This window comes from Paroedura picta, chromosome 6, assembly GCF_049243985.1.
Source record: "Paroedura picta isolate Pp20150507F chromosome 6, Ppicta_v3.0, whole genome shotgun sequence".
Lineage (NCBI taxonomy): Eukaryota > Metazoa > Chordata > Lepidosauria > Squamata > Gekkonidae > Paroedura > Paroedura picta.
This window is the reverse complement of record NC_135374.1, coordinates 74,513,866-74,529,600: the sequence shown is the minus strand read 5'-3', so window position 1 is coordinate 74,529,600 and position 15,735 is coordinate 74,513,866. Positions and strand designations below refer to the sequence as shown.

The window sequence follows — 15,735 nt, the reverse complement described above, 5'->3', positions numbered from 1 at the left end:
GGTTTGGAAGAAAGAAATCTGGGGTATAATAATGTTGCACTAACCTGTAATTGTCATTTAGATTTTCTCTTTGCAGGCACATGTGGAACTGTGTGTCATGAACCCCTAGTTCCTGACCCATAGTTCTCACCCCCTTTTGAGATTTGCTTTATTGCCTTATGCCCACTGAGTTGTGGCACCTTCCCTAGCCCACTCAAGAGTGCCCCTCCCATCTCCACCTGCATTTCAAAGGCTCCTCCAGTTCTCACTTTCTTATCTCAAGGCTGTTCTCGCTCATAACTTAGTCTAAACACCAGATGGCTGACTTGGCTACCTTGTAGATCAAAATAGAAACTGTATTGCTATTTCTGGGTGAACTAATATTTCCACCAAATGCTGCCCCAATGCCCCCCTTGCCTAGCTAAGGTATATATGCTTTGCACCCCCCTTGCCCAGCATCTCTGTCAAGATTCCCATCTAAGAGCTTATGTGATATGCTGATCCTTGTCCTGATTCTCCAAATAAAGACTTTTACTTAAAGCTTTTTTCTGAAGCCCGAGAGTGATGTCTATGGGGCAAATCCGCTGGGTCTCAACCACTTGGTTCCTGACACCATGCACACATGCAGGACAACTGCCAGAAGATTTTGTAGCTTGCCTAGTAACAGAGTAGGTGGGGCCCCTCCTAATTGGAGCCATTTGGGTAACTTTCCTGCCTAATGGTCCCCTCTCCCACCATTCTCCTTGACTATCACTCAGCCAACAAATACAGCATCAAAGAACTCACAGCGGGGTAGGAGACTGTTAGTTAACTAGATGAATAACAGTTACAAGTAAGTGCAAGACTAGTTTTATTGTTGTCGTTCTGTGGAGTTCTAGATGGGCTGAGAGCAAACTGGCTTATCAGATGGCAGGATGAATGGTTTATTGGAAAATCGAATGTAGAATGGGAATGGGCAATTTGGTTCAGATAAGCCTGAAAATACTTGAATAAATGTTGCTTCAAGTATTCTGGGGCGTATCTGGGTCACACCAAACATCCCATCATTTTAAACCAGCTGAATCACAAAATGTGGCTGATTTAACAATCAGGCATTGAGAAGGAGCCTGCCAAACAGCCAATCCTGAGGTGGGATCTTTAAATGCCTTCTCAGCAGAACCTTTCCTGGCTCTGGAGAGCAGATGGCTCTTTAAATGCCTCTTCCCACTGCCTGGGAAGGGTCTGGAAGAGCCAACAATCAGCTGATCCTGAGGGACCAGTTGTTTGATGGATCTTTAAATGCCTGTTTTATTGCCCAGGCCTTTCCCAGGCAATGGAAAGCTGGTTCTCCACTGCCTGGAAAAGGTCTGGGGGTGATCCTTAAAGATCAATGGTTCTTTGCCTCTTTAAATGCCCTCCCTAGGCATTGGAGAGCGTGGACTTCTAATCTGAGGAACCGTGTTTGATTCCCTGCTCCACTTCCACATACAGGCAACTGAGCTACCTTGGGCTTGCCACAGCACTGATAAAGGTGTTCTAACTGAGCAGTAATATCAGGGCTCTCTCAGCCTCACCTGCTTCACAGGGTGTTTGTTGTGGGGAGAGGAAAGGGAAGGTGAATGTAAGCTACTTTGAGACTCTATACTCTATTACTCTAACCACTACACTACAGTGGCTCTCCATGCTATTCAAGGTACTTTCCCAATATTAACTAAGTGATCTTTAAAACACCCCTGTATTATCCCCAATATGAGATGAATGTGTGAGGGAGTGTCATACCAGAGCTAAGATGAGAGTTGAATAGGTAATGTCTGTGCGGTTGCTCATTCTCTTAGTACTAAAAGAAGTAGAGCAACGCCATTCTAACCCATTAACTCAAAGTGGATGGCACTTTATATCAAACTGAAACTGAAATCCTAATGGGTGTGGCTAAAGATGTCGTCCTGAGAGGGTGGCAGGGCATCTGCTCTGCTATCTCTGAAGCCTGACAGGGGTCAATTGTGCAAGCAATTGGCAGAAAAGAGGAGGGGTACGCAAACCCCACCTCACCTTTCTACCCAGGAAGTTCTTGGGGCCGTCTCCAATCCTTTAGGGAGTATATCTCCCTGGATTATAGGCTGTCAGCGTTCCAGGTCCAGAGGACGACTGCCATTTTCTACCTCGGACTTTCCTTTCTTTCTTTAATCTTAAAGTATCTGCTTCAACCCTACATGATGATTTACCACAAATGAACGCTTTGAACTGAGGGGAGGACATCGGCTGAGTTCCAAAACATCATTTACTGCAAGTATCTCTCGTTTTTTTTTTCTTCGTCTTTCTTCCTGCATCAAAGCCCTTTGTTTCCCCCCTCCTCTTACTCTGCTCTGCCTGAAGCCACCTCGTTAAGAGGCAGGCTAATTCTCCTAACTAAGCAGAAGAAGGACTCAAATCAACTCGAATTAATTGGCAAAAGCTCTTATTGTAATTGTTTTGGTTTTCGAAGATAAGAAGATAAGAGCTGTGAATGGGAAAATCTCACGAGAACTCTGTGCCTTAACTGACTTTAATACATCACATGCCTGTGCCGGAACATTAGAGGATAAAACAGAGGACCTCTACTGGCCACTTGTAAAATTGTTTGAGGCCGGGTTTTTTTAAAGTCAAAATCATGTCTATGTTAAAAAGATTGGCTCATCTAATAGAGATACAAACCCAAGATTACAAAGTATTCTTAGATGGATTGATCAAAAATATCTCCAAGGAGATTCAAGATGGCAAGGAAGAAGTCTTCAATAGGAATGATGGATTAATAACAGTGACTGATGACAGCTTTAAACAAGGTGGAAAACCAACAGCAGAAGAGAAATCTGAAATTCATATCTTCAAGGAGATCCAAGATGCCAAGGAAGACGTCTTTAACAGGAATAATGGATCAATAACAGTGGCTGATGACAGCTCTAAACAAGGTGGAAAACCAACAGTAGAAGAGAAATCTGAAATTCTGGAGACGGAAAATGGGATGCCGGAGTTCTGCAGCCCAGATAAGGACACCCTTTTTAAAAAGACATACAGCCATCTCAAAGCAACAGTGTACAAAAATCAATCAAAAGAAATATGGATCTGCAGTGAAAGTAACCGATTTAAAGGATCTCTCTGGGGAAAAAATTGTATTGATACTGGAGTCCAGGAGGTGCAACGGCCTCAAGATTTATCGATGCATACTCTGCGGGAAAGAGTACAACTGCACTTTCTACGCCAAAGGCCTATGGGACAGAATATAATTTTACGGGAACGACAAGATGTAGCAAGCCTCGAGATGAGACCCCCTTAAGAAGACCGAAAGCTCATATTGTTTTATGTTTAATGTTATACTGTATTCTATATTTCCTTTTTTTTGAAAAAGGGGAAGCAGTGTCTCTTTCTCTCTTGTTTTTTTTGTCTCTTTTCTTTTGTAGGCATATAGGTAATATAATCATTAGTGCTGAAAATGTAAAATGGGGTTCTCCCCCCTTATTTTTTCTTTCTTCTATTAGTGTATTGTCCTAGGACTAAAGCCTACACTGACTTGTAGAAAATGTTTAATGTTAAGCTTTCAACTTAAATCTGAAAATATATCTGTTAGGATGGTTCTTAGAATGGGTCAAGCATAAATTGTTTTGTAGATGTATCAGAACCAAGGATAAGGAGAAGCTATAGAAGACTGAAAGCTTATATTGTTTTATGTTTAATGTTAAGCATTTAATCTAAACCTGGAAATCTTATTATTCTCTGTACTAACAACATATACTGTATTCTACATTGCTACTTTTATGAAAAAGGGGAAGCAGTGCCTTTTTTCTCTCTTGTTTCTTTTTCTTAGTAGGCATATAGGTAATATAATCGTTAGCGTTGGAAATATAAAATGGGGCTTTCCCCCCTTATTATTTTTTTTTATTATTGGTGTATTGTTATAGGGCCAAAGCCTATATTGATCTGTAGAAAATGCAAAGCTCTCAACTTATACCTGTCAGGATGGCTCTTAGAATGGGTCAAGTATAAATGGTTTGTAGATGTATCTGTATCAAGGATAAGGAGAAATTATGAAATCCTTTTGTAATTTTTTTTCTTTGTACATCTTTAAGGCAAAGCCCTACTTTCCTCTCCCTTCATCAGGGTATTGATACAGGGCCAAAACTCATACTGTGCTATAAGAAATGTTTAATGTTAAGCATCTAACTCAAACCTAGAAATATCTGCTAGGATAGCTCTTAGATTGTATCAAGCAGTTAATGTGAGGTCTACGATCTCTCAAGTAAGTTGACTAATAATAACTTTTCTTTTGTATATCTAAACAGGCCTTTTTTTTTTTAATGTAGTGGAAATGTGGATGGCTCTTAGACTCATGGCTCTTAGAGTTTTGGGCAAAAGTTTATATCACTGTGGAGTCAATGTGGGGTCGTATATTCTCAAATGATGATTATATTTCTATCTTTATGAAAATAAAAAAAATCATTATAAAAAAAAAAAAAACTGAAATCCTAATATAAAACCTCCCTCTTGAAATGGTCCAACAAAATGTTTTAGTATGTCTGGTGGAATTGGATCAACTCAGCTATAGCAGGAGCTGAATCACAGGAAGGACTTGCATATTTCACCTCCCTCATGTTTTTGATCTTTCACTCCTGATGAACTTCTCCATCACTCATACATTAACAAAGAAATCCTATTAGCTCTCGAAGTATGTTCTTTGTTGCAAGCTAAACCATGATTTTATGAATAGCGAAATCATGTTTCAGACAAATGGCACAACTGTGCAAGAAATATCAATGGCACTATACACAGGCCAGGAAAGTCAATGGGTAGCTAAATGGAAAGCTGGATTAATGTCAGAATGAATGCCTTACAGTTTGCTTGTAACAGCAGACTTAATTCAGTGGGTTTACATCCATTTAACTCTATGTGGAATCAGGCTGCATAACAATATTTGAGTTTTGTTGTATATTCTAATATCAGTGAAGCTGCATTTAATAGTGCTACTAAAATAATTGTGGCCCAGGCCACTGGCATTCTAACTTGATTGTTTTTTGTAAGACTTTCACAAACCTTGCATACAGTTCAAGTACATTCCATTCAGAACAGAGTATGACTGAGCTAGTGTTTGTTACGCTGGGACCATAAGAACACTTAAGAGCTTTTTCAGATGATCAGTTTACAGAACAGCCCATGTGCAGCTGTTGTTCATTTGTTGGATGGGAATTAATGGCCTTCCTTCAAGGATGGGCTTCTGTTTTGAGGATACTGCATATTTTCAGCACTCAAAACAGCAATGGTTTTCCCTCCCTTTCTTGGCTCAGAAAATATATTTCTTTCCAATAAAGACTAGGATTGTGTGGGCTAGAGTGGTTTCTGACACGGTATTCTGAGCACATCACAAACACATTGTACAGTGCCTACACAATCACTGAGGACTTGCTATGTCTCCTACAGCTCCTACCAATTTTTTTTAATCGAGAAAAAAAGTAGATTGTAGATGCTTGACCTGACACATTCCCTTGTAATCCTCAAACCCTCTAAAACTGCTGGGATACTAGTCATTTGAACACCTCCTCCTGTTACTCCTTCCCTTGTTCCAAGTGCTGCTGCAAGACAGTTCTCACTCCCTTGTTCTTTGCCCAGTGCTTTTGGGACAGTCCCAACTTAATCCCCATTGTCTGTCCGTCTGCTGCTCCAGTCTTTGTGCCAGTGCTGTGCAGGGTATTGACCCTGTTTCCAGTGCCAGTTTCCTCTACTTCACTGTGCCATGCCCAGTGCTGCTCTGGTGTTATTCGCACTGTTTAGGGTTTGTGCCCAGACTGAGGCCATTTCCTAATACCTGGTACTGCTGTCTGGCAATAGCGGCTTTGCTGTGTGCACATCACATTTTCTTAACTCTTTGGCCTTGAAGCAAGCACTAGAAAGGGACCAGAGGGATGAAAGAAAACTTTAAAAAGTGGCTTGCCTTTTTGTGGCTTTTTAAAAAATGGAAAATGATGAGGTATCCCAAATATTTTGAAATTCCAGATTTTCTAAATTCTAGATCTGGATTTTGGTGCTTGTACAGATTCCTAGACATCATGGCGTTGACTTTAAATGGATAAATGCAGGATTGTATCAAGTGCCAGACAGGGATGGATTAAGATATTTCTTGACCTAATAATCCCAGCCTTCTAATAAAATTGCAACGCCAAAGTTTCTAGATTTTAAAGATGCTTGAAGATGATTTCATGAGACATTTGCCATGACAAGGCCCTAAGAGGCACTTTTGACTGGCGATACACACTTTTCTCACCCACAAACCGTTTACTAAAAGGTATAGTTATTTTCTTTTGAATACATGTTGCATGGATATACCTAGGCCTTTTTCACTTTTAAATCCAAATGCTGTTTAGCAAACATGAGTCACATTTTCATCAGCTGTATTTCGTTCTGGGCTACAAACATTTTAAGAGGCATAGACTTCTCAGTTTCCTTGCACAGAGGGAACAAGTGGATGAAGCTGCCCCAGGACTATACTTAGTAATTTAAAAACAGAAATATTCCCATCTCCACAATTTATTTTTCTCTAAATCTGCAAAGTCTTGGATACCAAAATTAACTCTCACCATTTGTCTATAAGTCTCTGCTCACCTCCCCAACACACAACTTTCTATATTTTGGAACAGACTTTTGGACTCCTGTCCCAATACACCAGTCTAAATATGAGATGGAATAAAAATTTCTCTAAGATAGTAGAAAATCCTCACAACCTTTAGAGAACCAGTTTTTCTCATTTTAACACAGCTGATACTTTTCTCATGTACTTTTCTTTTCAGCTTGGATTTCAAACAGGAACTGGCCCAGAACTCAAATTTTGGGGAATTAAGCTCCATGTTAGGGAAAAACCTCTTCCTATTTCTACAGCCTGGCTAACTTTCCATTTTGGGAGGTGGGGTGAGAGGAGGAGGAGCAGAATGCATGTTTTAAGGATCTCTATGCTGCTAGCTAGATTCAAATCCAATAGCGCCTTACAGACCAATGAACTTTCAAGAGTCAAAGCTTCCTTTGTCAGACACCTGAATCATTTCAGCTCAATGTGCCTCTGATAGGCTACTATAACCAGACCTTTTCCAAAACAAGGTTTAGAGTTTATTTAGGGAAATAAAAGAGTACAGGAATGGTAAGAACAGTGAAACTGCTGTGTTCAGAAGGATGTATACATGAAGTTACAAGATAGCCTCTGGCTGTATGAGAATTCTGTGCCAGGAAAGAACCAGGAAGAAGAGTGGGAGACAGATTTGAGAGAGGAAGAGAATTAAAGACAAAAGGAATGAACAGAAGAATTTGCTACTGCAACAAGGAATTGTCTCAAAGTCCCAAGAAAAGCATCTGTGCAAGTGCTGAAGATAAGATGGCTCTATTTTGGCTGACAAAGTAGCCTGTGGTGACCAGAAGGCATGGGAATGTTCCATCAGCAAACCAGTGTCCTGTCCAAGGTTTTGGCTGCTCATTAGCATAACCTGAGGAGACTGTTAACTTCATTTTCTCCAATGCAAAGCAGTGCTAACTCCTATAATGGCTGCCAAGGTCAATTCAACCAGAATGGAGGCAGCACACATCTAGGAAGGGGACCTTGGTAACATTCACCCCTACCCTTATAGCTAAAGAAAGAATGAAGGTGGACATTTGGTATAAGGCAGGGCACATCAGGACACAGTAATACTGAAATTATTATTGTCCCATCTGCAAAGGCAAATCATAATTCTCTTAATCCCCTATTTACATCAGAGTTTGTGTTGCAGGCTACAGGAAATACTTTCTTCAGTCTAACCAGTGGCCTTTTGATTGCTAGATGGATTTTACCTAGTCTGTTAAATCTTTTGCTTCCCTCCCCTCCTAGCTCCTTCACTATGTTATTTTTTTTATCACAGGCAATATTATCCCCTCTCCCCCTCCTGTTTACAAGAACAAACAAACAAACCCCGCTCTGGGCCCCATGTGGACTTGGTAAGTTGCTACAAAGAGGAGTGATTGAGCTGAACACCCTGAGCAATTTTCTGATGCTACCTGGGACTGTCCACTTCCAAAGTGGGTTTAAATTCCACTGCTACCACAGACATTTATGCTCCAACATACTTCTAAGTTTTAAGAAAAGATTGTAAACAGAAACGGTGATGATTACTTCATATCTTTATGACCAGCACAAACACAGATAGCTTTCTGTAACGGTCATTGACCAAATTCCAGTTCCATTGTTGAAGGAGCATGTAAGAGTGGGACTAGACTTCTTCAGGATGTACATTTGCAAACTTCAGTATGACAACAATGATTTCATCTAGCAAGAGCAAGTATCTTCAATATGATAAGTTTCCACATTCTGGGAGGTTTTTTTCATATCATTCAAACATGATGTTTTATTCCTATTGTAAAGTGCTATGGTTCATGAAGAAATATACATGTTTCTTGGATTTTTAAAGATATTCCGGAAGTAGAAACCAGTGGCACAGAAACAACTGTGATAGTTTGACTGCACTTTTTCATCATACAGCTGATAAGCAAGGAGGGTAGATGCAGTCCATATCACATCTTCTGTCAGATGATGTGTTCTCTTTCTGTTCTTCCAATGCAAAATCTCATTACAGAGATACAAACATTTGCACAATTGGTTGAGATGCTCTTTCAGACCCAGCAATGTTCTTTTCCTCATTATTATAACCTTCTTTGGATTTATTTGTTAACTGGCACTATTGCAGCCAGGCATCCACTCTCTACTAGTTGCTGTGGTAATTTCATCAAGAATTTCATTTAGAAGAGCTATTATTTTTACACATTGCCTTTCACAACTAGGAGTCTCAAAGCAGCTTACAAACGCTTTCCCCTTCCTTTCCTGACAATAGACACGTGAGATAGGTGGGGCTGAGAGGACTCTAACAGAACTGCTTGTGAGAACAACCCTAGGAGAATTGTGAACCATTCCGCACCGGGATCCATGTAGCAAATTGTTTGCTGAACGAAAAATCGCCATTTTAAATAGTGGAATTAGGTGTAACGCATACCTGCCTTTGTAGTGGAATCCAGTGGCGTTTCTATCGTTTCCCACAGGGTTGCAGTCTCTGCAAAAATCGCTAGCCAGGAAGCACTATTGCTAAGCTGTGTCCCGCCCCTGGCTGTCAAGCAGCCAATGGGCGGCCGTTATCATGCTCCCAAACAGCTCCTTTCCCTTTAAGGAAGGTTTAAAAAAAAAAAAACACCCGTTGCAACGAATATGCGTTGATTCGTTGCAACGGAGAGACCCATCCAGCTAGCAGGTGGTGTTTGAGCTGCCATTTCATCGTTGCCACGCTCCCCCCGAGTGAAAAAAAATCCCCCCCCCTCACGGGCGCGATTTTCGGCCGAAAACAGTGTGAAAAATAAAGTGAAAATAAACCAGCAAACAGGACTCTGCAATGCTTGTGCTTGGTGACTTTATCAGGTTGTTTCCGTAAAGAACACATTACTTATTGTTATTTTTTTACAGAAGAGTAGGAAGTGGAATAAGTAGGACAGCAATTTACTGAAGGAAACTTTTGCCTTCTGTTTTAGCCTTTCACCCAACATTGTAATCCTCAGAGCAGTTTGGGGGGTAAGTCCTACTGAGTAGACTTTTCCAAAGCAGCTTTCCTTTCAATCCTTATATTGTAGTATCCCCCATTGTTACTTTTTAGGCTTTTGCAAATTACTTCTGCTGTGTTGGCCTGAAGCAGCAGAACAAAGTTTGAGTCCAGTGGCACCTTTAGGAACATTAAAGCTTAATGTGGGTACAAGCTTTCTTAAAGGTGCCACTGGATTTAAACTTTGTTCTATTGGACTTTATTAGTTAGTGTGTTATCCAACCAAATTAACAATGGCTCCCTTAGCCCTCCAGTATCTTACTCCAGATCACACTTTATCTACAGTCTTTATTTCTGCACTGTATCTACAAGGCTTTTGTAAAAATGTATTAATGACCAGGAGCTTTGGTGCTGGTATGACACCCTCAGACCGTAGTGGGAACTTAGACGGTCATGAAATCCTTAGGCTTCTAATGGGCAATGACACTTGGTGGTCTTTAGAGTTCCCAGCATCAATTTCGTGCTGAATAACAGCATAAGACCTTGTCAAGAAATGTATTATCCTCTAGGTCGGCTGCTCTCCGAAAAGGATTTCTCAAAATAGACGGAGATAATTGTTTTCCACACATTGAGCATGCCGCAGCCAACAACGCGAAAACAAGCAGCCCTTTGAAGGTCCATTTATTCTGACAGCCAATCTTGATCTAAAACGTACGTGGACTAAAAGGAAAAGTATTGACTCCCCCCCTCCCCCCAACAAGGGCTTTTCTCCTTAGCACCCACAGAAATGCATTTAAAAAAGAAAAGAAAAAGAAATGCCATCCCTCCCCAGGCCGCTCCATTTCCTCCTCTTCAGTATGTGTGCATCATCGTCGTCGGAGGGTAATTCTCCCTCCGTTCCCCTGGGAAGAGCTTTGAAGTCAGGAAAAGCTGAAGTAAGTAGGCGTCTCGTTCTTTCAAAGGCAGCGAAATTCTCGCCCGACCTACGGCAGCCACCCAAGAGCCTCCACAGCACCCTCCCGTCATCACGACCACAAGGGTGGGGGGAGAGAAGCGAGCAAGCAAAGCGGCAAGCAAGCGTCCTTTTGTTGCGTGATTCAGAGGCACTACGAGAGAGCATTTCGTGCTCGCCGTGCACTCGCGTCTGCAGCCCTGCTTGCAAATCACATGCGCAGCCCCATTCCCTGGGCGCGGAGGAGCCGCTCGACTTCAGATATTTTCGGCTTGAGAACTCTCGTCATTTCCGCCAGGCTCTCTCGAGCGAGCGCGAGAAGGGAGGGACGGAGCGAGGGAGAAAGAGTAGAGCGCGACCCGCGTGCCGGCTCGGGGAAGAGAAGCCGGCGAGGGAGCAGCTTGCCAGCAGAGACGCCGGCTGAAGGCGAGGCGGGTAGCGCACCTTGGCCGCCCTCCGCCTTCGGTTCCGCGCCGGGGGACGTGCCGAGCATCCTGGAGCCCGCGGGGAGGGGGGCGGTAGGTGGGAGGCGTCGGGGCGCGCACCCTTCTCCTCCCACTCCCCACTGAAGCGGCACCATGAACTGAAAGCCCCCCAGAAAGGAGCGCACAGAAAAGGGGCGCGCGGGCGCGCGCGCGCCTTCCTTCGCCTCCAGCGGCCACAGGAGAGGAGCCCGGCGAGGATCTGGAGAGCATCTTCCTCCTCCGCTCGCCGAGCCTTACCGCGTCGTCGCCTGGAAAGCCGCTGCGGGAGGGCGGAGGGAAGGGGAACCTGCCGCGGCTGGAAGACCCTCGCGTTCGCCGCCCCCTTGCGCGTTTATTCAGGGCCACTCCGCAAACTTTTCCTCATGGCGCTCATTATGGAACCCGTGAGTAAGTGGACCCCGAGCCAAGTGGTGGATTGGATGAAAGGTAAACGGGGGTGCCTTGGCGGCGGCTGGGGGAGCGGGCGGGGGAGAACGCCTTTCCCGAACGCCTCGCATGTCGGGCTCGTTTCGTGTGCTTGTGGGGAAACTGATCACGGGGCCAGAGGGGCCGCGGAGCAAGGCGACCCCCTCCCTCCCTCCCTCCGCTTGAGGCCACAGGCGGGAGCGAGACTCCGGAGGGCTGGCGCGTGTGCGGAGGTGTTAATTGTTCCGCACGCAGCCCTCGGCTCACCCGCCACAGCGGCAGGTGCTCCTGCGGTCGCCATGGGAAAGGGGGGAGGAAGGAACCTGCCGTCTCCCGGCTCTTCTCTGGTCCCTCGAAAGTCCTCGCAGGGCACGGCTGACTACCCAGGTGGGCTTCGGTGTAGTCGTGTCCTATACGGATATCCGGTCCCGACCTCATTCGAGGAAGGCAACGCCTGGGCGCTTTACTTACATCTTTCCGGTCGTTTTGCCTTACCATTTATTTTATTCTTGCCTAGCCACACATGAGCCCCCCCCCCCTTCCCAATAGACCTGCCTTGGATCTCTAAACTTTTATCGGATATGAGCTAAAATGGAATGCCGCCGAACGTGTAGCAGTTAAAAACAGTGGGATAGAAAGGGGAATTAAAAAAAATGTATTTGTGTCTGTAGCCGAAGGGAAAATGCTAGTCCGTTACAAGGCAGAGGGCAACCAGGAAGGCCAATAGAGCAAGTGCAACTGTAAAAAGAGTGCTGTAACAAGCCCGGGGGGGGGGGTGGCAGGAGAGAGACTGAAGTGCAGGTGTGTAGAGGCAGTGGTGCCTCTTGAGGAGAGGGACTGGAATGACATCGTGGGGGTGTCAACTTGGTCTAGTAGGGGAGGGAGCAGCTAGAAGGACAGCCTCTTGTGGGTGTGGTAATATGCAAGGCAGCAGAACATGGAGCCCCCCTCCCCAGTAGCTGCTTCTCATCTTGGGATGCATGTACCTGTTGAAAGTATACTTGCTTTTAGTGGCGGTGGCAGCAGAAGAGACAGTACTATTCTTTGAGAGTGTGAATTGGGTGGGAAAGTGTGTTTTAAAATAGTATGTCATAATAAGCATGCAATATAGCTGTGTGTGTGTGGGAGAGAGAGCAAGCAAGCACGGAATAAAAGTTTGGCATCCCATAGGACTCAGCATGCAATTATTTGTATTTGTATTATACAGCTCTTGTTTTCCAGCTATACTCTTAGAGGACCTGCATTAAGAAGGAGTGTCAGACTCATTTCAGATTGTTCTATAGCAGCAGCTGAGCTGCTATGGCACCCACTCCCAACAGCTGTCTTTTTTGTCATTCCACTGTAGCTCTTTTAGCCCCATCGGCATGTCTTGCATTTATCTTCTGGCTGGCATGCTATTTCTTTTAATATCTGTTCCTCTCAACTTTCTTTATCTTTCATCTATAGTGTTTACTATTTTCATACCATTTTATTTGAAGTGTTTATTAGCCACCTTTGTCCCTTGCAGAAGTCAAGGTGGCTTATGCCGCAAATAAGCATAAAAACAATAAAAACCACAGCTTAAAAATGCCAAATAGGACCATCAATAAAAACTACAACAATCAAAATGAGGTCCTGAATAAAGCTCTATTCAACTGCCCTCTGAGGGGGCCAGGCACGCTTCCCTGGGGTCGTCGTTCCATACTTGTGGAGCTGCTGCAGAAAAGGCCCTCTTCTATGTACAAAGGCTTTAATTGGTGGGACAGTCAGAAGGGTATCTCCGTCTTAATTTCCATGCCAGAATGCACAAGAGAAGCAACACTGTGAATAAGCCCAGGAGTGGATTGATAGCCTGTATCATTGCTGTAGCACTGGCTACATGCTCCCAGTAGCTGGCTTCAACCGGTAATTTAACTGCGGCATTCTGTATTCATTGCAGCTTAAAATGCTCTTCAAGGGTAGCCATATTACAGTGCATTCCTGTATCTAGATATAAGTAAGGCATGGATCACTGTGGTTAGAACTGACTGACACAGCAGTGGACACAATTAATGTATCAGCCTCCCTCCTCCTCCTTCTTTTCTTTTTTGCTTTATTAAGTCCAACAGAACTAGAACTTCTTGGAAGACCTGAAGTCTGGTTGGTGACTGATCTTCAATTCACAGTTTCCTTTATTAATATTTGGGACAACACTACAGAAGATGGAAACTTCTGGAGGGAGATATTTACGCGTTTGTGTTTCTTAATTATATAAATTCTACAGCTGTATCCATATTAGTCTGCAACAGCTAATTAACTCTTCCACAAATAATGAAATTTATTAATTTGTATGTTGCCTTTCTCTACAATGGGAACCCAAAGTAGCTTACATTGTTTTCTTTTTCATTTTATGATCACAACAACCCTGTGAGGTTGGTTAGGCTGAAAGTGTATGACTGGCCAAGCTCACCCAGTAAACTTCCATAGTAGGGTACAGATTAGAACCTGTGTCTCACAGACCCTAGTCTAACCAGTGTTCTACATTATGGCATAATCTTTTGTTAGAGCCCCTGCAGTCAGATGCATGACAATGTCACTTCTTTGTTCTGCACTTAGAAGTTGCTTAACAAAATACCCACAAACCCTGAAGGACCCTTAAACGTAATAATCACATGTTTTTTTTTTAAGTGGATGTGCTGCCAGTGTTGTGTGCAGACCAAGCAAAGGAGACTAACATGTTTTATTTACCTTGATCTCTTTTTCATCTTTCAGTTTTGTCTGGGAAGTGTTTATTTCCCTTCTTTCTGACTCTGTTTCTGTTGAGAGCACTCTTAAGTGAAAAGGTTCTTGTCTTTACTTCCTTATGGGTTTTGGTAATTAATGGCTTGGAAGAGAGGATATGCTCCAGACAGTTATATCTTATTTTGAAGCTCTCCTTTGTTTAGTGAGATTTATATTCTCGATGTGTGATTGGAATTACATCCCTGACTAGGTACTTTATTCTTGCCCATTGAAGTAATTTCATGGCATCTTTTGGAGGGTCATGTGAACTTTATATTATGTTTTGTGTATCATTTTGTATAGAATTTAGATGTTTGCTCTTTTTTCCCCACAAGAGCCAGCTTGAGGTAGTGGGTAAGAGCTGCGGCCTTTAATCTGGAGAACCAGGTTTGCTTCCACACCCTTCCACATGTAGCCATCTGGGTGACCTTGGGCCAACCATTGTTCTCTCAGAGCTTTCTCAGCCACACTACCAGGATGTCTGTTGTTGGGAGAGGAAGGGAATGCAATTGTAAACTGCTTTGAGACTCCTTTGGGAGTGAAAAGCAGGGTATAAAGGCAACTCTTCTTCTAGTCAGTAGGCAGCGTTGCGTGTTGCGTTCTATCTCAACAGAAAGTGCATGTGGTATTTATATATTTAGATTTCTATACTGCCCTTCCCTATGGCTCTGGGCAGTTGTGGAATGCTTACATGGAATATTATAATACAATAAATAATAGTCATAAGATGGCATAACACAATCATAACTTAACATGACAGCCCAAACTGTATAATTAACAGAACAACGATGACAGTCCCTGGACAGGTCAGGTTGGTCAGTCATGGAAGGGCGTCTGAGGGGGAGGGTCCTGCAGATGTTTCAGTTGGTTGGCCTCATGCAAATGCCTAGTAAAGGAGCTCCCTTTTGTAGGCCCTGCAGAATTGTGGAAGTTTGGGCAGGGCAGCTTGTTCCACCAGAGAAGGCTCTGGCCCGTGTTGAGGTCCAATGTGTTTCTTTGGGGCCAGGGATCTGCAGCCAGTTGGAAGTGGCAGAGCATAAGGCTCTTTTGGGGGTATAGGCAGGGAAGCGGTCTCTCAGATACTATTTCAAAAAATAGTATATTATTTTGTTTAGAGAGATACAAAGAAAACTTGAATACTACATATTATATAGTACAAACTGCAATTTAAAAAGGGATATACAACAGAGCTTACATTTAGCAATACATATCTTGTTCTTTTACATTACCTTAACGTTATGGAAAGAGCCTCTTGTGGCACAGAGTGGTAAGCGGCAGAAATGCTGTCTGAAGCTGTCTGTTCATGAGGTTGGGAGTTCAATCTCAGCAGCCGGCTCAAGGTTGACTCAGCCTTCCATCTTTCTGAGGTCGGTAAAATGAGTACCCAGCTTGCTGTGGGGGGGGGGGTAAAACTTTAATGACTGGGGAAGGCACTGGCAAGGCCACCCTGTATTGAGTCTGTCATGAAAACGCTAGAGGGCGTCACCCCAAGGATCAGACATGACTCGGTGCTTGGACAGGGGATACCTTTACCTTTAACGTTACGGACCACATGTTGTACTTTCTCCATATTTAGTATATATGCAGTCTAGAGATCTCTTATTTCCTTTAATCTCAGTTTCTACTGTTCAAT

The 15,735-nt window shown here is 43.4% G+C and overlaps 1 protein-coding gene across 14 annotated transcripts in view; it reads left to right on the top strand.

Annotated features, from left to right (window-relative positions):
• The first annotated feature begins 10,308 nt into the window (after window positions 1-10,308).
• The window catches only part of CNKSR2 (connector enhancer of kinase suppressor of Ras 2), a 222,645-nt gene continuing 217,218 nt past the window's right edge, over window positions 10,309-15,735 (top strand). For 12 of the 14 annotated variants that reach the window (XR_013232003.1, XR_013232005.1, XR_013232004.1 and 9 more), the window contains exon 1: window positions 11,637-11,750. Coding sequence is in view for 11 of the 14 variants with exons in the window: in XM_077343051.1 (XP_077199166.1) it covers window positions 11,663-11,750 (88 nt within the window). In the remaining 3 variants the exon portion in view is untranslated. Of the gene's footprint in view, window positions 11,385-11,636; window positions 11,751-15,735 lie in introns of those variants that run through there. The other 2 variants (XM_077343047.1, XM_077343050.1) reach the window with 2 other exon arrangements.